Raw genomic sequence first — 22,796 nt, forward strand, 5'->3', positions numbered from 1 at the left:
ACTCAGTGAGTGCATGACTTAGCCTTCATGGTGGACATTAAGTACCTCTCAGAGCTGAACCTCAAGCTACAACCAACCAACCAACTGTGATCATCATCATCACCATCATCATCATCATCATCATCATCGCTACCATCAGCCATCGCAGAGGTTAGTGTGATATATGTGGTAAATGTAGTACAAGAGGGTCTTCATCACTTAAAGTCTTGATGGCATTTCGCTATTGAGTATAAACAATAACTTAATTTAATTTTACGAGCAATATTTCCTTGTAAGACCTGTTTATTCCAGTGAAATATGTACACTCAGGTCTATATTAGATTTAGCTATTTATTATTTTTATTATATATTTATTGAAGACAATAGAAATTTGTTATAAAATGTGACATATTACTGTACATCTGTTAGAGCCCTTTCATCTTTTAAAGCAGCATTATTTTCTTTGTATATGGTTAATATGGCGGCAAGCATTTCCTTATGTACACATCCAGCCACAGAGCGACATTAGCATTCATTTGAAGTCATGTTTTTGTGTCCACCTGGTAAGTGTGAATCCAGCATTCGCTCTCCTTTTAGTTGTGTTTTGGTCTTCAACTCCTGAGGAAAATCTCTGGCAATTTAGCTGCTAAACATTCTGCTTTATTCACCAGCTGGTTGGCAGCTTTGTCTGCTGTTTGGTGCTGAGCAGGTAGTGTACGGTGGGAATATGAGGGCTTTTTCACACAGCTGATGAGAAAGTCCCCAACCTCCTGTGGGATGGGAGGCCTGTTATTGGCTGATATCAGTGCTCCAGGAAGGATATTAGGGAGTTATTTTACAGTTGTTGGGAGTCACTGCACTCTAAAGAATCACACTTTGATCAAAGTTGCTTTTGGCTCCTTAAACAAAAGCTTGTAAACTCAACTTTTCTTAGAAGTTTCAGACACACAGACACTGACCCTCAGCACTGAGTGCTGAGTCTACTGGTGTCTTGGCCAAATGCTCCACAATCCTCTCCACATTCCCACCAGAGTGCGTCGGAAAGACCTCATCCTGTATGCGTACAGGATTGGGTTGAGGACCGAGTTGGAATGGGAAAGCAAAATGGCTGCTAGTGTGATCGACATGGGCACGTCACACTGTGGGCAGAACAGCAGGACACAGTTAATGAGGTTGATGGGCATCCAGCACACCATGAAGAGAAACAGGATCATGAAGAGGGAGGTGGCCTTACGGAGGTCCTGAAAGGTGCGAATGTTGGATTTGGCCTTGGTGTTGGTCTCTCCTGAACGGGGGTCAGCAGGGGCACCGCTGAAGCTGGTAGATCCAGCTGTGGCGATCCTGAGCCCTGGCTTTGTGAAGACAGTGGTAGTCTCAGTTTCAATAAGAGACCCAGCGCCAGACTCCACTGCTTTCCCTGCCCTCACTTCCACTGCACATTTTCTCACATGCCCGGTTTCTATTCCCGTCCTCATGTCTGCTCCACCTTCCGTGGTTCCCCCAGCAGTGGAACTCCCAGTGTCCTCTGTCCCAGTGCTCCCACTACCAGCAGTGGTCGTTTCCTCTGCGCTTCCCCTGGCCATAGCGATGCGTCTGATTTGGTGGCGGATGGTGAGGAAGATGTGGCCGTAGATGATGAACATGGCCACCAACGGCACCAGGAAGAAGCAGAAGAAGTTGATGTAGACCATGTAGGCCATGTCCACCACACAGGTGAAGATACAGTAACTGTAATGACAGGGAGGCATGTAGTTTATATACATATATACTCACATATTAGCATATAATGCGTTAATTCATTCATCCATTAGTTTCATCCATTCATTCACCCTCCCATGAATTGATTATTGCAAATTCCCTTCTTACTACACTGTACTATAGTACATGCCTTCATTCAATCATTCATTCATTTTTGAATTTTGAATTTACAATCTATGACAGTCACTCTGCTCCCATCCCATCCATTCATCCGTCCATCTTCCGTCCTCATCCTCTTACTCAGAGTTTGGTGGTTGTTTTTGCGGGTCCATGAGGGGCACAGAGCCGGAGATGGCTGCCAGGCCCCAGGTGACCAGCAGAGCCAGCCGGGCGTTCCTGGGGCTCATGACACGCTGGTACTTGAAGGGCAGAAGGATGGCCATGTAACGCTCCACTGCTACTGCTAGCATACTCAAGATGGAGCTCTGGAGAAGAAAGGACCATTTTTTAAGAGGCCATACAGCAGGGTCCTTGGCAGAATGAGTTTGATGCCATATTTCTCGTGACGCTGTAGAATCCAAATTTAGGATTGTTGCTGTTGTGTGAGGGCTCCGGGTGAGTCTTTAGAAGTTGTGGAGAAATGCTAACAAATGCTAACATAAAGGCAGCAGGGTGAGGGTTATTTTTTTCAGGTTAGAGCCCCTCAGAATGTCTGTGCAGGTCCCTGACCATCGCTCACATTAGCTATCAAAGTTAAATTATCAACAAAGTTAATTAACCACACGTTCACCCTGCGACCAACAATGGTGCCAACGGGGGTCCTCAACTAACATTAATGTCTTTATTACTTAATAATTGTCAGGAAGCCCACTTGAAGTCTGAGCAAAGTGTCAATCACTGTATGTGTACTTTATGTAGACAGTCGTAGCTTTCATTTATTTCATATTCACTGAGTGAACTGTACACTGGAGCTGTACTTACCTATGATAAATAGCATTTTTAGTGTTTGAAGTGCAGAGCTTTTACATCTTGGTAATTGCAGGTTATGTGCATGTGAAGCTCTTGCCCTCCAAACATCCACATGTTATCAGTTACCAAAGCCACCAGGTAAACGTAACCTACCTGTGTGAGCACTATCAGGATGCTTAGCATCACCAGGCAGAGGGGGAGGTTATGACGAGGTTGGCCCAGGTCTGTCAGCACTGCACAGGGAATGGCCACCAGTCCCACCAGGATGTCCGCCACTGCCAGTGATACCTTGACACACATGCACACAGAGTAAAACACACTTTGGTCCTGAAGATATCCACTTGAAGTTTTCCCAAACCACATATTTGAGGATTAAGATAAACATTCCATGTTTCAGGTAGGGATGAAATAGACTCACCAGGAAGTAGTTGGTGACAGTGCGAAGTTTCTTGTTGCGGCTGACAGCCAGACAAACCAAGAAGTTTCCTATGATGGCCAACGCGGCGATGATGAGCTCAGTGGCGATGTAAAGCCCTTTAAAACGAGGTTGGTATCCGTACGGCATCTCAGCCGTACAGCTCTCAGCAGTCGTATTCATGATGAGAGGAAGATTCCAGTCATGGAAAACCTGCATGCGAGGATAGAAACCCAGTGTTTAAATCTGCACAAGAGTAAGTCAGCAGGTAAAACTGCAGAAAGCACAGATGAGATAGAAACTGCACCACAGAGAGCCATCAGCTCATGATGAAGTCTATAAAATGGATGGGAGGATGTCCTGTGTGTTTTCTGAAGTGTGATTACCAGTTAAACCAGGGCTGCTTCAGGAAACTGGGCTTATTTTAGAGAAATTCTGATTTATTAAGGAGGTTTACATAAGGATGTCCTAGTTTTCAGGCTTGGCTTCACCTCAGGCTTAACCAGAGGTACAACCAATCTGTCAGACTGAAACACTTTGTTTTCTCCACAGTTTGCAGCACGTATTAAATTTTAATGGAAATGTTCTAAAAATCTGAGCTCGTCTTTTTCAGCACCTCCTCAGCAGAAGCTGCACTGCGATTAAAATGAAGCAGATAAACAACTTTGAAGTGTGGCTTGCAGCCAGTAGGTGATCTGAGGGGGGGTGCCGTCCTTCTTGTTAGCAAAATGACCAAAGTGCATTGCCCCCCAGGTACAGGTTAGAGTCTGTGGCTGTGTATTGATTAATCCATGGAGCTGTCCGTGGTGCTGAAGTCCAAGAGGGATTTGTAAATGTGCCTTTTCCTCTTAGTGCACATACATCCACATAGCTGGCTTGATTTAGTGGACCCCCTGCAAAGATGTCGGCCGTGCAGGGTATAAAGTATGTTTAAAATCAGCTTTGCGAGTGTTTGATGAGGAAGGAAACGAACCCAACACGTTTGTTGTCAATGTGCTTTGGTGAGAAACAGCGACTGTAAACATACCTTTGAGTAAAATGAAAGAAAGCTGACTATTAAAAACACAAGAGCGACACAGCCATTATACAATCCAAGTCAAAACTGATGGAGAACTTTAGTTTGTAGAAAATATCTTATTAGCTGGCGGTCGGCAGTCTGAACTCACGGCTGGTCCACAGCATGCTGCCGAAAGTTCTTTTTTGCCTCGCTAATAATGGCCTTTTTATTTTATAGCAGCTGTTTTTTTGCTTTAGTGTTTTATTCCCCGTTGCGGAGAGTGTTTGATACGGCTGCTTTGTGGCTGTGAAGACAACAGTTTCGTCTCAACTTGCCTCAACTTTTCCTCACCGTGAACTGATGTGACCTGCGCTTGATGCAGAGATCGAAGGTCACCTGCATCCAAGGTGCACGGCGAGGAGGAAAAAGTGAGAAGTTGCAGCACGTGTGAAACCTTATAGCATGAAAGGGAATAACGGCGAGAAAGGCAGAGAATAAAATCCCTGACTAATGCTGACAAGAGCCAGAAAAACCAGCGTTTCTTGTTCTTATGAAGCCCTGAAGTTTCAGAAGCTGTTGTATCTGTCTCTGCGGAGAACACTGTGTAAAGGACATTGTGTTCTCTCCACTTTGGTTCCGTCTTATTTTGGAACACAAAGAAAACGGTATGAAAGAGGTGCGCAAATCATCCACTTAATTTGTCCTCTGCTTCTGAGAAAGACATTTCTATCTTTCATGCACGGACTGAATTTAGCTGAGGAGGAGCTATGAGAGGAGAGAGGAACAGTGGTTGTTATGAGGCTCCGTCTGTGGCCTTTGTGCTGACCAACTGAGCGGTGAAAATCGTTCCTGATAAGGCACAAAGACAACAAACACAGACCCAAGTGTTCACTATTTACACACACTGATAGGGATTCGAACCTGCTGCTTGTTGCTGTTGCTGTGCACACATTCAAATAGATGGTGTGAATTAAGGAGACTGGCTCGCAGATCTAAGCAAAACAGGCAGAATTAAAAGGACGGAGCAGGAGGTGAATTTCTGCAGTTGTGCATAAGTGAGCAGGGACTGTCCACAAATTATTAGCATGAGGAGGGGGGCACGGGCAGCAGCAGTGTGGGTCCAGAGGGGCTTCAGCACTGTATGTCTTCACTTCATCCATTAATATAACAGGCTGTGTTCGAGTGCATCATGTTTACAGCTGACATGATTATTTGATTAATCGACGAACAGATTATTAATTGGCAACAGTTTTGATCATCATTTTATCCTCTCGTTCATTCTATACCAAATATTTGCGAGCATCAGCTTCTAAAAGGTGAGAAATTCCTGCTTTTTCAGACTTTTCAGACGTCTCTCAGACTCCCAGAACCTGTGTTTCAAGTGTTAATCGATGAATTAATAAAATAATTGACAGAGTAATTGATGATAAACATAATTATTAGTTACAGGCTGAGTTATATTCCCGCTGAACTTTATGTACATGTTAACTCTGTGATGCATTTAATTTTACTTTTTACTCTGCAGATTCAAAAGAAGGTGATTCTTACTGGTAATACTGGAACACTGACACACTTTCAGAGAGATAATGATCAGTCACATGTTACCATAATGATCCATGGTGCACGCACAAGATAACAATAATAACAAAGTGCTATAAACCAATATCACCGTGTCAAATTCATGCATACGTATTACTTCTTTGGTGGATATAGTGAAATTCAGGTGTACTCACCTGTGCTAGGCTTCAGGTGCAGTCATCACACAGTGTGGGAGGTCCAGACCATCCAGGACACTGAAGCAATGTGAGGTTAATGCAGGAGACGTGTCTGGGTTCAATGATGTGCAGAATGCTCTGAGAGGAAACTGAGAAAGTGGCAGGAGGAGCATCTACTGCTGGGATGAAACCACACCCTCCTCTGCTTTTTCCTCCATCCCTCTCTTTCTTACACGGGAGATAAAGAGAGATAATGCAGAATACGTCAAGCACCAGCCTGTTGAATGGACGCCAGCAGTGTCCACACTGCTCTGGATCGGGGTGAAATGGAAAAGCAGATATGCTTTGGCGTAAATCTCCAGCCTGTTCTGGACAAAACAAACATGTCATATTAAATTAGAAATTACGTTCGCTCGACCTGCTCTTTGGTGCTTGATATGCCTGCAAATAACAATGAAGTGGAAGCCAAAACATATTTGACCTGCAGCTACGACGAGAAACAAGTGTACTTACATGTCATAAATTAAATCTATAAATAAAAGAAAGCTGATACGATAGTTAAAATGTTCATACTTGTTTGCAGATTGTGCTGGAAGTATGACTGTGATGTTGATTAAAGTTATTTTACACACACAAAGTAGCACACAAGGTAACACTATAATACTGATGAAAATGTTACATATAGTACTGTATTATCAGTGAAGTGTACTTGAATGTCTTCAGAGTACTGATACTGATTTAACATTAATTTTTGATATATATGTATTTTTTTCAGATTAATGACTAATGTATTTTTATTTTGACTTTATCTTTATTTCCATTGTGTAGCGCTTAATAGGCGATGTTTGGGTACTTTCTCGCTTTCACCAGTAGATGTCGCCAAGCGTCGCCATCGTTTTGTGTTGTTTAGACAGCGTCAACCCGGAAGTTGTTGTAGGTCACGTGACTGCAGTTTAACGTGCACCCCGTGTTGGTGTGAAGCGCAGTTGCCGGTGTCGCAGAAGTTTTCTTCTGTTATCCGTTTATATTCTGTCACAGGTTAAGTGTAATGTGACGCATTTTGTTTTAAAGACGCGTCTCATGTCTCGTCCAAGAGCTTCAGGCGGAGACACAGACAGCTGAGGACAGAGATGTCTGCTTTCAGCGCCGAGCTGATAGACTACCTGGAGGGGAGGATAACTTTTGAGGAGTTTGACAAGCGGAGGGATGAGAGGAAAGCAAGGGTAAATCAAAATGTAACGGTTATAACGGTAACGGTTGTGTTTATGTAGCGACTGAGCTGCTACCGGCTAGCAAAACAAACTTAGCCAGCTAGCTAGGTAGCTAGCTGACGGAGTAATGTTGTCACTCTTTAAATGTAAACATGTTTACATTCGTTTCATAGGCTTATATATGGGTTTACGTATGAAATTGTAAAGACACAATACATTTTCTTTTCTCTCAGGAGTCCGAGGTGTTAACTGAGGATGTGCTGGATGATGCCCAGCCCTCTACATCTGCACAGATCCCGAGGACAGTCGGTAAAGCTGCTGTGTGTCTGACGCTGGTTGGGTTTGAAATGGGCTTCATGCTAATCAGGCACTGTTTGGTTTCAGAAGAGATGAATGGTGATGGTTCAGTTTCAGGGTCCTGGTGTTGTTTGCATGTTGTCACACTTTTATGATTTGCTGGGACACTTGAATAGACAAAACATATTATTTCATCAGTAAGAAATAGTGAGTGTCACAAAAAAATCTTTATTTTTCAGTTTTCTTGACTCTAAATGGTAAAGAGCACCGTGCTTCAGCTGTAAATACAAATGCACAGTCAGCTGTTTCTTTGTTTTACCTGATAAAAAGCACGTCACAGTACTTTCTTCAGCTGCTAGTTGTGTCTACAGTTTTCCTCTCAGGCTGCGTGCAGCTGCAACACCCTCCACCTGTAACTTACAGCTATACATAGCACAGAGTGATGGAGACATGCACCCCACCGGTTTTCTCTGGACTCTGTGTCCGCTGCAAGCAACTTGAATATATTGATTTCGCTCTGAGAAATTGCATTTTTCAGTTTTCTGACATTTTGCAGACCTGATTGGTTGATGGATTTAACAAGGAAATAATCAGCAGATTAATTGATACTGAAAATAATGGCTAGTTCCAGCCTTAATGTAGCCTGAGAGGCGAAACCTGGGACAACCTGCCACAAATCACCTGCTCACTTGACACAACTCTCCTCTCAGAGGAGGGAGTCAGCCCGGGGGTCCAGCTGGCCTTCGCCTCCATACTGGAAGGAACGCCAGAACTACCATCTTCAGAAGAAGAGGAGGAGGAGGAAGAGGACAGCTTGAGCTATGTGGATGATGAAGATGACGAGGATTACAAGGTGGAGGAAGAGGACAGGGGAAAGGTGGAGGTGGAAACGGAGGAGACGGTGAAGAGGCGGAGGCGAGGAGGGAAAAGAGGGAGAGGATGTAGGAAGAAGAAAGAAGAAGAGGAGGATGAGGATGAGGAGGATCCGACGGTGGGGGACGTGTTTGCCCTGGAGATGGAGCTGAGTCGAGAAAACAAGAAGATGATGAAGGTAAGGAGGAGGACAAGGAGAGAGTGTGTAGTTCTTAATGTGTGTTAGTTTTTAACTGTTTGTGTGCAGGAGCGACGTCATCGCAGCAAGCTGCCTCGAGCTCTGAGGGGCCTGATGGGAGAGGCCAACATCCGCTACGCCAGAGGAGAGAAAGAGGACGCCATCTTGATGTGCATGGAGATCATAAGACAAGGTACGAAACAACTCGTGTGCTTTTAGAGTTCAGAGCGAGGATGTTTGTAGCACGAGAATCGCTGATTGTGTTTGAAGTCTGTAATAAAAAACTGAAAACCTTCCAGCTCCTCTGGCCTATGAGCCTTTCTCCACACTGGCTATGATCTACGAGGACGATGAAGACATGGACAAAGCGCTGCAGTTCGGTCTGATCGCCGCCCACCTGAACCCCTCAGACTGCGAGGAGTGGATCAGGCTGGCAGAAATGTCCCTGGAGCAGGACAACATCAGACAGGCCATTGTCTGCTACACAAAGGGTCAGTCTGACACTCAAGATAAAAAATCTAAATCTGAAGGCCCTGCAATCAATATTAATCTTTTCTGCTCTTTGTTCACTGCTTCCACAGCCATTAAGTACGACCCCACCAATGTGCGCTACCTGTGGGAGCGCTCCAGCCTCCACATGCGTCTGGGCGAGCACAAACACTGCATGGATGGCTACCGCAGGATCCTAGCGCTGCTGCCGCTGGAGGACGGAGAGCACTTCATGCAGCTGTCCAAGGACATGGCCAAGTACAGGACACACACACACACACGGATCTACATGTCCACCCACAGAGACTAGCACAGCATTTCGTGAATAACATTTCCTGGCTTGTCTCGATCAGAGCTCATATTTGTCTGTCCACATGTCCGTTTAGGAGTTACTATGAGAGTAGTGACTTGGCCTCAGCTCTGGGTGTTATAGAGGACGCTCTGGCTCGACACCCCAGCCTGGTCAGCGATGACTTCATCAACATGGCAGCTGAGCTCTACATTGCCAACCGCCAGTACAGCAAGGCCCTGCAGGTACATCTCTGTGTGTTTGCGTGCACTGAAGCAGCGTCATTTAGACAGCCAGCAAATAAAAGGTGCGTTTTGTCTGAACGAGTGCACGTACGTCTGTGTTTTCCAAGGTCTTGGCCCAGTTTGCAGGGATAGTTTTGATCAGGGACGAATCCAAAACAGGCGTCTCAGCGCCAACGCAGGAGGAGGAAGTGGCAGAGGAGACGAGTGAGGGGCAGGAGAAGAGCAGTGACGAAGGCACGAAATCGAAAACTGCAGAGGAGAGCGGTGAGTCACTGCTCACAAAAGCCGATTCTGACTGATGTGACACATGTTGAAATATGTGTTTAGTCGTTTTCATCCCACTTCTGCAGTTTCACAACAAGCAGAAATGTTACTGTTGAGAAGATTTTTTTAGATACTGCAGCTCTGCATCACAACGTGTGATAAATGGGTTAGTTTGCTATCTTTGGGCTTAAGTAAAGTATTCTGGTAGAAGCTGGCCCACTTTTAACCAGGGTAGATCACCATGGTAATCTGTTGCTTACAGTATCCTGATGTGGACAAAAATAGTGAGTTTACAATAAAGTGATAAATAATGAAGAGCAATCAAGAGATTTTTAGAGATCAGTTAACTCTATCAGAGATGGTTCAGTGATTTTAAACACAACCACATGTCCACTCTGGGTTAAAACAGGACTTCTAACAATCAGCTGTTAAGACCTAAACCTAACTGATGTTTACAAGGTGTTTAAGATAACAGTAGTCAGCTTGTTGATGCAGATGGTCTTAAAATACTCTGAGGTATAATAAATTTCCTTTGGCTTGAGGGATGTTTTAGAGGCGACTGTCTTTATTTAAGAGACAAGAAGGGTTTGTCTTTGAAAGCACCGGCACTAAAACGCTGCTGCTCGTTCATTAGGGACCAGGAAATAATTCCTTTAGAAAGCTTAACACGGGAGGACATAAAACAAATAAAACAAAAGAACAGAAGAGAAAACAAGTCTTTTTGTGTTCTTTAATTGAAAAAACAAATTAGCTCGTGTTGGCAGGAGCCACGTCTCTTCCCTGTACTTCAAACAAATACAGCTTAGCACTTAACTTTCAGAAATTCTATGGCCTCACACACCAAGAAACAACATGTTTTCATGTTTAATCTCTCACAAAAACAATACAAAGTGCTTTACAAAGTGCCAAAACAGATACAGGCAGACAGCAAACACACAGCTAATTAAAAGCTCCACAAAAAAAAAAAAAAATGTCTCGACGTAATTTTTAAAGGAAGGTCGTGTTAAAAAAAGTTATCTGAGAGCTTAAATGTATTGGGTGTTTGTATGGTGCTGCTTTCTTTTTTCTTCTGCTCACTTAAATATTCACAGTAACAGAAATTCTGACTGTAGCTCCTGTTTGAAGGACTTAAATTAGCTGCTGCGAGTATTATCATCTGCTAAATAGCAAAAACAGACATATATCAAAAACTGTCATCCAGCCTACATGAAGGAAATGGAAAGACTGCAGTGAGGTGATTTTCAAAGGTCCACAGTAATTTGTTGTTTTATTGAAATGTAGCCTGCGAACAATCTTCACGCCTCAGCTGTGAATTTTCTCACACCTCCCACACTCCTCTGCACCGCCAACGAGACTGAAATCATAGCTGTTAGTTTTGAACATAGTAACGCTGATTGACGATGTGTCTCCAGGTGAAATTAAGGATGTACAGGTACCAGACAGCATCCCAGTGGACCTGAGGGCCAAGCTAATGGTCTGCCTCATACACCTGCATGTCTACACTCCCCTGGAGGTAAAGAGAACAAACAAGGCGTTTCATAACATAACATAAAGTGGTGTTTTTGGAGGCAGTAAATCTCTATCGCTCTGTACACACTCACAGGGGCTGGTGTCATCGCTGATGGAGCAGAGTCCAGAGGAGATCGGTGACTTGTACCTGGATGTAGGTGAAGCCTACTTGGAGCAGGGCCAGTACATGTCTGCTCTGCCTCTGCTGTCTGCCCTCGTTATATCCGAAAAGTACAACCTGGCTGTCGTCTGGCTCCGGCATGCAGGTGCGACCAAATATGTCAAGATGAAGATTTAAAAACTATTATGCAAGAAGCTGCTCTGCTTTTCTTCCACAAGCCCACACAGCAGTGGTTATCAGCCTTTAGCCATTTAAGATGCTGCCTGTTTAACCCAATGTGCTGTTAAGTCTGTATTCCAATCGGTAAGCGGAAGCTAGCAAGTTAGGCTAACTATTTAGCATTGCCTCCGTTGGGTTTTAATTTCGGTTTGACTTGAATGAATTTTAAAGCTTCAGCTCGATGGTTCAGACATTTCAAAAGAAACGGTTAAAGTGTAAATACTAACCATAATGCAGCTCAGACAGATTTGAGAGGTGAAACTGAAACATCCTCTTCGATGAGAGGCGTCTCTGCAGCATCCAAAAAATTCTCCACTGTGTGAAACTGTGGCTAAGGTGCAAGACGGGGCTTTGAAATGACCGCTTGGTTTGGCTGTTCTCGAGCAAATGAACGCCGCTGTTACATAAGAGGCCTCCATCACTTCTCCCACGCAGAGTGTCTGAAGGCGCTGGGCCACATGGAGGTGGCAGTAGAAAGCTACAATAAGGTGGTGGAGATGGCTCCGCTGCACCTGGAGGCCCGGCTCTCCCTGGCCACCCTGCAGCAGCAGCTAGGCCGCCCGGAGTGCGCCCTCAAGGCCCTGGAGTCCATGTACGACAGCGAGACCCTGGCACAAGACTCATCAGCCGCACAAAAGGCAAGGACACGTCAACTGGAGCCAAACATTTTCACGTCGAGTTCTTAAATAATGTGTTTCATCAGTTTTACATTGATCATGGGATGGGGGATGTAACACCATAATTTTGATCACTTAATCTACTAAACCTGAGCTGAGCTCATCTAGTATACGGCTCCGTGTGTGTACTCATGTCTGTATTTATGCTGCGGTTGTAGGAATTAAAGCTGCTGCTGCATCGTTCCACACTGCTGAAGACTCAGGGACAGACCCAGGACTACCTGGATGCTATGATCACAATGATCTCCATGCTGCTTAAGGTAGCACACCCGCCAGCACTGGCTGTTTTTCATGCTTGTCGGCCAAAGCTAATGTGGAAGAGAGAGGAGAGAACGCCGTTTGTGTCTGACAAATGGTTCAAATGTGTGTGTCCTAGGTGGCCATGCAGCGAGCGAAGGTGTGTGTGCGCTCTGTAGCCATGTCAGGCAAAAACCACCTGCGGCTGGTGAAGGTCAAAGACATGCAGCCAGAAATTGCTGACCATGAAGCTGCCTATCTGGACAACACTGGTATGCATATGTGTGTGTGTGTGTGTGTGTGTGTGTGTGTGTCTGCGTGCTTTTAGTCTTCATACCTGGTGTCCTGGCTGATGCACAGAGCCTGCAAGTTGGCAGGAGCAACACGGAGCAGTTGGCCGGATATTGTTCACTGTCAGCACAAACAGTTGCCATGTGTGGACACAAAGCTGTTTATCACCCTTTTAAACGACCATAATAACTCCAAATAGTGTCAGCTATATTTAACATGAGACAGTTTGAAAACTTAGCACGTTTTCAGTTGACTTAGTCCATGCTGTGCTGAAGACGTACCGTGGTCCCTGTCCAGGTAAAACCAACGTTCTGTCCAGAGAGGACTGGTGGCAGCTGCTGGTGAGCTGCGTGCGGACACTGTGCGAGGTGAAGCGCTACGAGGAGGCCGAGCTGCTGGTGGAGTCCGCCATGGAGTTCTACTCCTTCTACGACAACAAGCCCCGGAGGAGGGAGATGGAGTTCTTCGGCCTGTCCGCCACCATCCTCGACAACAACTACTACAAGGCCTACAACTACATCAGGTAGACTCGCACGCGCCGCTCCGCCAGGCGGAGAAGAAGTTGCAAAGGTGTGTGGCTTCTTTTTTTTTGTGAGTTGTTGAAATGCGAAATGTCTGTTTTTCAGATTGCTGCTGATGGAAAATGTGGATTTGCCGCAGCTTTGGAATATTTTCAACCAGGTGTGCGTGCAAAAATGCATCTTTTCATCAAACAACGAGTAAAGTGTAGCACATTAAAGCTTCGATCAGTGACAGTAACACCAAATTCTGTCTCCTCAGCTGACGATCACGTCGCAGCACCAGCGCCACCATCGCTTCTGTCTGCGCCTGCTGTTGAAACATCCTGACAACCACGCCTTGTGTGTCCTGTGCGGACACAACGCCATGGTGTCGGGAAGCTTCAAACACGCCCTAGGTAGGAAACATAAGCTGTGTCGAGTGTGCTGGAGGGAGTGTCGTGTCATCTAACATGTGTTCAAACGTGTCTTCAGGCCAGTATGTTCAGGCCTTCAAGACTCACCCCAACAACCCGCTGCACAGCCTGTGTGTGGGCCTCACCTTCTTCCACATGGCATCACAGAAGTACGTGGCCAAACGACACACGCTGGTGCTGAAGGTACAGTGTTTGTGCGTCACACACCTTCTTTTAGCTTCACAGCTGCACCCACTGTTCTGTTTTTTCTTGAATATACGCGCGTGCTTTCAGGGCTTCTCCTTCCTGTGGCGGTACGTGGAGCTGCGTGGAGAGTGCCAGGAGACCATGTACAACCTGGGCAGGGCGCTGCACCAGATGGGCCTCACGCATTTGGCCATCCATTACTACCAGAAGGCTCTCGCAATGCCTGCGCAGAAGATGGAAGTTCGTATACATGCTAACTGTTTCTTTCCTCGTGTTAGCGTCCGCTCAGCCTGCTGTATCATTGTGGTTTTAAATTTAGAAACTTTTATTTAGGGCATTGATAAATGGGCCAGTTTTTGTGCACAGACAGTTCTCCAGGAGGCCTCCATAATGCGGCCTTACAAGATCTTTTCCTCTTCCTTATCTATCCCTCTCTCCATCCTCTCACCACCCGTCCTCCCTGCAGGGTATCCCAGAGGATCAGGTGGATCTGAAGAGGGAGATCGCCTTCAACCTCTCCCTCATCTACCAGGCCAGCGGGAACATACACATGGCCCGGCGGCTCATCAGCACACACTGCATTGTTTGAGAAGCCTCACCTGTGCCCGACTTTTTGATTTTGAGACTCGGACTCAGCCCCTGCAAATGCGGCCCTGTGAAAAATATGGAGGACTAAAAATGATTAATTCATACGTAAATAATCACTGAAAAAAAAACAATATTTTAAAGAGATAAATTAATACACTCATGTTTGTCCATCAATTGTTCCATCGATTTATTTATGTATTAAAGCGATTTATGAATAAACTTTTTAACTTGTGTTATGTATTTAATAATTTATGTATTCATTTCAGCTTTTATGCATTTGATTCGTGAACAAGTCATTTTTTGTCCTCCATATTAAAGCTTATTGATTACTAGTGACTGTCACACTGTCATATCACATCGGTTGTGATAATATGTTTTCATAGTATATCTGTTTTTCCAGCTTGGAGGCACTGCTGCCAAACGAATGCTGTAATGATTGTCTCAACATCATTATGACTTTTGCAGATATGGCAGACCTCTGAGGCCGACGTAGCAGCTGATTTCCTTGTGTGGGATTAAATGTAGTGTGTATAATTTGTAAATGTGTGCAGGGTCTCAATGCTTCTGTGAGAAATCAGTGTTTTCAGCCAGTGCTGCTGTTAAAACCCATATTGTAAAGACAGTTTTATTTTTGTTAGCGAGCCCTTTTTAATCTAATGTGTTTTTATATTTTTTATCATAAAAGTAAGCGTGATGCTTTGGACATGCTGGATGTTGTGATTTTTTTTTTAAACAGTAGTGTGACAAAAAGATGGCCGGACAGACTTTTCCTTTTGTTGTTGCTGGGATTAAGGCGGTGGGATTATTTGACAAATCCCTCCCTCTCTCCTCTCCTAACCGTCTGCTTCCATCATGTTTCCTCCGCGGGTCACTGCACTCCATCTAGGCCAGAGCCGGGGGCGGGACAGGCCTGCTGGGGGAAGGGGGGCGGGGGGGGGGACACAGCTTTGTTTGTGGGCCTCTTCCCCCGCTGCTGATTAATATCGCCAGCACTGAAAAGAAAGAAGTGTGGGCTCCTTAATGAGACCCCTCAGTGAGTGTGGTACCTGGGTCTGCTGCCCCCCTTTGCTTTCCCACAACACCTGCTATTGGCTGGGACTCTGAAGCATATTCACACCATTAACCCCTACCCCCCCTTCGGATGACATCTGATCCTGGGATGCCCTTATTAAACAGCATCACTGCCTCCATATGCAAGCTGTGATTTAAATAGTAATCCTCGTGTGGCCTCTCATTGAGATCATTTGTGGTAAACAGATCAGATTGTAATTTCTGCGAGGGAACGCCCTTGAGCGACCCCTTAAGGTCCACGAGCCTCCGGTTGAGCACCCGCGATCTGAAAGGAGGGGGCGGTGGTGGGAGGTGTTAAATCAGTTATTTTGATATCGAGCTCGGCCAGTATGGACTCCCACATCAAGGCCTGGCTTTGGGGAAAAGTTGCTAAGCCGCGCTTGTAATGTGAATATGTAGTTTTAACCAGAATGCGCTTGATTTGCTTTCAGCGCAGCGCGGAGGAGCGGCAGCGGACCGGGAATAAAGCGTGTGAAGGAGCGGAAACGGGGAGGGGGATGTGAAGCGGTCCAGCCAAATAAATAAGATATGAACACGTCTTTCCACCCAGCCTGGCAACAGCATCAAGAAGTAAACGGCGCCGCGGAGAGGACGAGGCGGCGACCATGATTTAGACGCGGGAGGAGCGAGAAGCGGACATTTTCGAAGGGAGGCTTCGCTTTGACCGGAGGTTGGAACGACCGAGAGGCGGCGGCGCTGCGCCCGGGCTCTGGAGCGCCCGATCCCGCTTGGAAGCCGATGAAGAGTCGGTTGGACCCGGGCCGTCGTCCATGATTAAGCGGCTTCTTCGGGGATCTGCTTAGGATGCAGGAGGGGTTGTAAACGACGTTTGCCACAGCAAAGGTAAGCGACGTGTCTCACATGCATATGTGAAAATGGATTAGTGTATTTCTTTGTACACCAGGTGGTTTGATGCGGATCTGGCATGTCTGGTTTGCCACCATCAAGCCATTACACATCAAGTATTTTTTTCACCCATCAGTCTGTCTGCTGCCTCCGACTGGGCTGGTGCTGTGAGCTGATGAAGTCATGCCTTGATGGGCTTCACTTGCAGCAACAGTGACAAATACAGGCCTAAGCCAAGACAACAAAACCAAAATACAGAGTTAGTGCTGCAGCGGCGTGCGTTGCTGTCAGGATGAGAGGAGGCTTTGGATAGAAAGGAGTCAACAGTGATTTCAACCTGCTCACACACACACTGCTGGAGAATGTGAGTAAATCAGATCAGAGCTGTAGTGCGCTCACACAATCAGATCAATCCCAGAATAACAGGACAGCTCATCTCCTCCTTCCTCTCTAACAGCATCATGTAGGATCTGGTCCTGATTGAAATCTGGGTATGATATGATATATACCACAGTGTAGGTTGAGCTTATATTTGTCAGGAGATTGATTGCATGTTGTCGGGGAGCTCCTCACTGTGTTCGCCCGAGATTTGTGGCCGACAATGAGGATGTGGTTTTCTTTGCCGTGCACCAATATTTCACCTGCAGAGGTGCGTTACATGTAATTCACAAAGGAGCAATATCATGATCTTCTGGTAGGGTTCCAGTGTCTTGCTAAAGGACACCTCAGCACTCCAAAACAGGGGAAATTCTCAAGAGTATTGAGCCTATTTTGAACTACAAGGCCCATTGACCCGATATTTGAGACCACTATTCGTGCGTCCTGTCCTGTGCATTTCCTTGAATTATACGTCCTCAAAAATACCTTGAATTTGCTCTTGGGTAGCAGTATTGTGTAATCTGACTAATCCCCCCAATGTGTGGTTGATGTTAAAGCTGCCAGGTCACATGAAAAATGTATCATCTAACCCTCATTATTTCACAATGAGGCTTTAACAGAGAAGGATCTGCCATCCTCGTAGATTCATTACACTCTGCACCAGTGCTTAATGTGAGGCATTGACAGGAAGTGACATGTCAAAATATAAAGCCTACTCCAGTGATTTTGTATTGCACTGGCAGAAAGTTAAGGCACTGTGGAGGAGTTGGCTTTCTAGTCTGGATGGAACCCCCAAATCACTCTGACATTTCCCACAATGCAACCCAGTAGTCTGTTTCTTTCAAACACCAGAAAGCAGACTGACTCGGGCTTCAGTATATTTCCCAAAAATGTCCAATTGTTCCTCTAACTTGAGACACAAACTGAACCGTAGCCTTTGCTTTAACCCCTCAGCAGCAGTTTGTCTTCGGGCGCACAGCTGGTGGGGCTCTGTCACGTTGGATCGGGCGCTTTGGTCCGCACAAGGTTAAAAACACAAGGACGCACTGAAACGAAAACACACACAAACTGGCACAGAGGAATGTGATGGGTGTGCTGGGGACAGGAAGCTGTCGCCTCTGACGGGACCGCCTCATTGTTCTCCAATCACGCTACAGCTATTTCCGGACTCTGTGTGTGTGTGTGTGTGTGTGTGTGTGTGTGTGTGTGTGTGTGTGTGTGTGTGAATGCTGTGTGGTAATAGTCCTGTCTCAGGAGTCTGCTTTTTTTTATAAACCTTCACCAGATTTATTCAAGTCAATTTCACTTATTTGTGGTCCAGATCAAACAGAGAGTGAACAGAGAGGCAGAAGCAGCGAAGGGGACAGTTTATATTTCGCCCTCATGTCTGGCAGCATCTCCCCCTGCAGACGGAGAACCTCCCCAACACCACAATGTTATTTGGGCAAATAGGACACATTTTTGGCATGTCTTCAGGGACGGGGTCAGTCTTCACTGCAGCTCCGCTTTGTGATTTAATTAGGCCGATGTGTGTTTTCTCTTTTATGTCTAAATCTTGCCAAGCGCAGCTTTTAAGATCCGACACTTGCATAATTCAATAATGTCGCCTTTTCTGTGCGCCCAAACGCTGCCCTGCCTTGAAGAATATCAACAGGGTTTTGCTTTCAGTGGAGAGTTTCAGAGTTTTTAGCTGATCCTCCTGCCCACAAACGTTTAGTTTTTATGGGAAACACTTCTGAATGTGCATGCACTTCTACCCATCATTCCTTTGTTTCAGCGTAGGATGAAAGTAGGACCAAATCAAAGACAGGTTTTGGGCGTGTGTGCGTTACTTCCAGTGCATGCAGCCTGTGTGTGTTGCACCGCCATCACTGGCTGACAGTGTATTGATGTCAGTGCCTGGGTCTGTTTCCACCGGGCTGTGAGTATATTTAGTCACAAAGTCTCACCATTTATAAATAATCTGCAGATGTGAAGCTGCTGCAGCTGCAGGAGAGATTTCACTTGTTGTATCTCACACAGTACTGTTAAACACTTCAGGTGCTGCACTAACAAGTATTTTTTATATAATTGAATTTATAAGGTAAGCGTGTTGTTAGCATAAGGTAGATCTACTGGCTGACTACCGTTTCATTAAAGCTGCTCCAAGCAATATTTTCCTGTTAATAATCCATCAAATGACTGTGTGTTGATGTGAAAGGTGTAATTCATCGTGACATTTATCTCCAAATCCACAATTTCCCTCAGCCCTTCCGAGTGTTTTAGCATCTGGTTGCTAATTGTTTTCCGGAAATGTGCCATTTCCAGGCAGCTGTTTTCAACCAAAAAAACCCACTGTACATCACATGATCAGCAGCTGATCAGCAGTCAGACAAAGCTAGCGGCTAACGTTTGAACACAGAGGAGCATTTAGCAGCTGAAGAGCCAGAAATTATTTTCAGGAGAGTGAAAATGGAGCTAAAAGGAGAGGGAATATTGGACTTCGATTCATCAGGTGGATAAAAACATGACTCTAAATGAATGCTAATGTAGCTCTTTGTTTGCTAACATGTTAGCTAAGTGTCAGAGCTCAGTGTCAACAGCGAGTCCAGGAAGCTGTTTTGGGATTTGGGACGAGGTAATTACGTCAGGGAGTGCACCTTTTAAGCTGATGGGGTAGCCCTGCCAGTGCAGCAGCTCACCTACAACCTTAATGCAGTCACACACACCTAAAACAAAACCCTGCTCAGATAACCAACACACACTCAAAGTCTTAGAGGGGTCGGGGCAGTGGGGCAGTGATGAGTCAGCTCTGAGATCCAGTCTACACACTCCATCAATCTGCGCACTGTCTCCTCTGTCTGTGTGTGCTTGTGAAAGTGTTTGTGTCAAGGGATGCATGTGTGTGCAGCTTTACCTGTGTGTGCGCGCGCTGCTAGCATGGCGCCAGTGCCGCCTCCCCACCAACCATTTACTGCTACTGAGCTCAGCCTGTTCAGGGCTGCAGTCTGCTGAGGCAGAAATACAACATGGCATTCTTCAAAGGGGGGGGGGGATCTGTGCAAACTAGGAGACCAGTGTGGAAACTCTCTCTGTGTTTACTTTCCATTAGAATTTTCACAGCTCTGCAGTTAAAAAGTGGGAAAGTACGCAGATATGTTTGTTATGAGCTCCTTTCACGGGTTCGACAGCCGACCTCCCATCCATGGTCGCTGTGATTTCATTACATTTAAAGTCTTATGCAGGATCATTGCATTAGAAATATTTATCTGTGGTGTTACGTCACACTAGTGTAGAACAGAAAGCCATTTGTCCAGTGCAGTCCCACATGTCAAACTGATGCCAGGATGAAAAATTAGATTGTGTTGATGATTAATATTCTGCATAAAAAGTGAACTAATGCCCACTGCCATAAGAAACTTAAGGTTGCATTATGGGATAAATGTGGCGCTTGGCACTGGCTGACACCTAAAGAAGTGCTGAGCAGTTGGTGTGAGCGGTGCAGAGTATTAAGGGCATGTCAAATGTGGAATTCTGGGCTGTAAGACCGAGGCTGACCAAGGCCAAAGGTCAGCTCAGTGAATGCAATGAATGGAGAGGGAGGAGGATGAGAGGTGTGGTGAGGGGTGAGTGTGGGGGAGGTTTGGTTACAGGTCAGGTATAAATAGCTCAACCTTTAAATGTGACCTTGAACATCAGGCTGTTTTGTAAGTTAAACTAGTCGGCATTAATGGAGAGGCAGCAAATCAAATGATCCCACTGATGCACCTGTTCGCTGATCACACAGATGTTATTACTGAAGACAGTCCAGAGCAGACCACGTGTCCTTTATTACGTAATGTTTTTAAGGTAGTGTATGGATGTGGTGTGACTGATCGTTCTCATATACTGACTTACTAGTGTGCATACCTGTACAGTATGTGACTGTGTGTGTGTGTGTGTGTGTGTGTGTGTGTGTGTGTGTGTGTGTGTGGCTGCAGTCACTGTGCCCTAAGTCTCCAGGAGTGAAACGTTACGATGACATGTAGTTATGACTGACATGTAAAGACATGACAAATAGATAAAATCTGTATTATTTGTAAAGTAATACAATGAGGAATAGCGTTCGTTACTATTTACTTCACAAATGATGTACAAAACATGACGATCTTATGAAAAATGCACGTTTATAGATTAAACTACCTAAAATTATTAAATGGCTCCACCTCAACAACAGTAAAATGTACAATATTACATCTTTATTAATGATCTAAGAATATAGTAGTGGCCATAGGTCTGCATTAGTTGCATTATGGGAAATGTAGGAACCTGTATTTTTTGAGTTTGACCCGTAGTTCAGACCATAATTCAAAGTTTGTTGGTGTTGTTGAGTCTGTCTATCTTATCAACATGATGGGACTGCAGTAAGATTATCACAATACGAGGATTTTAAACTAAGATAAAATACTAATATAAAAAGAAAGGGGGGTACTGTCATGATTTTATCTGTAGTGAAAGAACAAGTTAGTAATGGCAGATATATTTCAACAAAGAGAAAATAAGAAAAATCGAAACTTTGGCGTTTTAAACAACCTGTGTGGCCGTTCGATCATTGATTCCTGAGTTTACCAGCTGTGCGTGAATGCATCACTAGGTTCTGGGTTTTCGGGGGTGCACCTGAACGCACCACGCAGACTCCCGTGCGTTGGCGTGAGACGCCCGGACACGGAACGACAGCAGGACGGACGCGACGCGACCGTGAATGACCCCAAAATGCGGTTAATATCTGTTTTATTACATTATTATTTCGTTGTAAACATTAACGTGGACGAAAAGTTTATTATCCCCGCGGAAGTACACCGCTTTTGGCGCTGGGCACGTGCTAGCTTCGGACCCAGTTTAACTGTTTTTTGTCGTTTAATTAATGCCGTTTTGTATAGCGTGTAATGGTTAATTAAAGTGACGTTTTACGACCTTAAAGCCATGCTAAATCATTGAAGTAACCCGTTAAATGATGAAACGTACAAAATGTGAGACCGGCGGCATCGACGTGAAGAGTGAGCTAATGTGTGTGAGCGCACCTGTGCGCTGACCACAGGTGTGCAGGAGGATGGGTGGGCGGCCTTAATTAAGCGATGTCTTGGCCTGGTGGCAGGGCTTCCGGTCATCATGTGACAGCAGGTGTGCTGTTTATGTTCATGATTGAAGATGTAATGTTATTTAAAAGAGAAATAATGAGATCCCCCCTTAATAATACAGTGAAACATTCAGAATAAACAGACATAGAACCAGCAAATGACATAAACTACAGGTGATGCCAGAGTTTATCTAGCACCTAATTTGCATTTAGTCTTGAGTTTACATTTGCCGGACAGCTGGGTGGAGATGTAGCTGCAGAGGGAGGCGGGCGGGTGGACGGAGCTCCAGCTGCAGATTGAAGCCGTGTGGTAATGCAGCGGATTAGAGGAGGCATTCTGTCAACAGTAAATCCCCCATTCTCTGCTTTAATCCTGCTGCTGGATCAAGGACACTTACCTCCCAAGAGCTTCACGTGTGTGTGCTCGCATTTCTGATGAGTTTTATAAAGACAAGAGGCAGCGCTGCAGTGTGTGTGTGCGCATGGGTTTTACTCTGTGGGACTCTCAGGGTGGAGTTTCTGGAGTGTTTTCAGAGAGAGTGAAGAGCGTGTGAGCGTGCTTTCGTTCGTCAGTACAAAGCCTGCAGACATTTCAGCGTGATGTTCAAGAGTTTGTGCGTGTCTGTGTGTGTTTGCTGTTTGTGCACAAGTGGCTTTAAACTGTGCCACCAGCAACATGCTTAACACAGGCCTCTGCCAAGAGCTATTTATAAGCTGTCCAGATGTGTGTGTGTGTGTGTGTGTGTGTGTGTGTGTGAGAGAGAGAGAGAGAGAGAGAGAGAGAGAGACTAGTTTATGAAGTGTTTTACTGTAGTGTCTCTCACATCAGTGTGGTTAATAACAGCATTTAGAGGATGGACCACAGTGAAATCTTGGAATACTTTGGAAAATAAGCAAACTGTGTTGTCGTTCTGACCGGATTTAATGTCGAGATCATATTTCAAACTGTCAACATCTGGACACACGACGCCTTCGACTTGTTTTCACACCCTTTGACGTCTGTTAGACGGAGGTGGATCAGGAGG

General features: G+C 45.3%; 3 protein-coding genes across 6 annotated transcripts in view; 2 read left to right on the forward strand and 1 right to left on the reverse strand.

Moving 5' to 3' along the window:
• Positions 1–959: 959 nt before the first annotated feature.
• Positions 960–3,244, reverse strand: LOC143315672 (adenosine receptor A1-like). The gene is made up of 4 exons (XM_076722997.1): positions 3,065–3,244; positions 2,800–2,934; positions 1,978–2,162; positions 960–1,707 (listed from the first exon to the last, which is right to left on the reverse strand). The coding sequence occupies exons 1-4, from the start codon at positions 3,242–3,244 to the stop codon at positions 960–962; spliced, it is 1,248 nt and encodes a 415-aa protein (XP_076579112.1).
• Positions 3,245–6,706: 3,462 nt separating this feature from the next.
• Positions 6,707–15,089, forward strand: gtf3c3 (general transcription factor IIIC, polypeptide 3). Its single transcript, XM_076724076.1, has 19 exons — positions 6,707–6,996; positions 7,218–7,293; positions 7,992–8,332; positions 8,402–8,525; positions 8,632–8,823; positions 8,914–9,079; positions 9,208–9,355; positions 9,463–9,619; positions 11,032–11,132; positions 11,223–11,394; positions 11,904–12,106; positions 12,304–12,405; positions 12,522–12,654; positions 12,971–13,196; positions 13,300–13,354; positions 13,454–13,589; positions 13,666–13,790; positions 13,881–14,033; positions 14,260–15,089. Exons 1-19 carry the CDS (start codon positions 6,904–6,906, stop codon positions 14,380–14,382), a joined length of 2,826 nt encoding a protein of 941 aa, XP_076580191.1. The 5' UTR covers positions 6,707–6,903; the 3' UTR covers positions 14,383–15,089.
• A 262-nt stretch (positions 15,090–15,351) lies between these two features.
• LOC143315759 (E3 ubiquitin-protein ligase HECW2-like) overlaps positions 15,352–22,796 on the forward strand; it is a 29,832-nt gene continuing 22,387 nt past the window's right edge. For all 4 annotated transcript variants that reach the window (XM_076723137.1, XM_076723139.1, XM_076723140.1 and 1 more), the window contains exon 1: positions 15,352–16,295. The gene's annotated coding sequence lies outside the window, so the exon portion shown is untranslated. The remainder of the gene's footprint in view (positions 16,296–22,796) is intronic.

Source organism: Chaetodon auriga, chromosome 23 (assembly GCF_051107435.1).
Source record: "Chaetodon auriga isolate fChaAug3 chromosome 23, fChaAug3.hap1, whole genome shotgun sequence".
Classification (NCBI taxonomy): Eukaryota; Metazoa; Chordata; class Actinopteri; order Chaetodontiformes; family Chaetodontidae; genus Chaetodon; species Chaetodon auriga.

What these genes read in the sequence shown, in the direction of transcription:
- LOC143315672 (XM_076722997.1), bottom strand. Translation starts at nt 3,244, where the DNA reads ATGAATACGACTGCTGAGAGCTGTACGGCTGAGATGCCGTACGGATAC. An exon ending in CTGTCACCAACTACTTCCTG is followed by an intron (nt 2,935 to 3,064) that starts GTGAGTCTATTT and finishes ATGTGTGTCAAG; the next exon opens with GTATCACTGGCAGTGGCGGA. An exon ending in AAACAACCACCAAACTCTGA is followed by an intron (nt 1,708 to 1,977) that starts GTAAGAGGATGA and finishes CTGTCATTACAG; the next exon opens with TTACTGTATCTTCACCTGTG.
- gtf3c3 (XM_076724076.1), top strand. Translation starts at nt 6,904, where the DNA reads ATGTCTGCTTTCAGCGCCGAGCTGATAGACTACCTGGAGGGGAGGATA. An exon ending in AAAACAAGAAGATGATGAAG is followed by an intron (nt 8,333 to 8,401) that starts GTAAGGAGGAGG and finishes GTTTGTGTGCAG; the next exon opens with GAGCGACGTCATCGCAGCAA. An exon ending in CATTGTCTGCTACACAAAGG is followed by an intron (nt 8,824 to 8,913) that starts GTCAGTCTGACA and finishes CTGCTTCCACAG; the next exon opens with CCATTAAGTACGACCCCACC.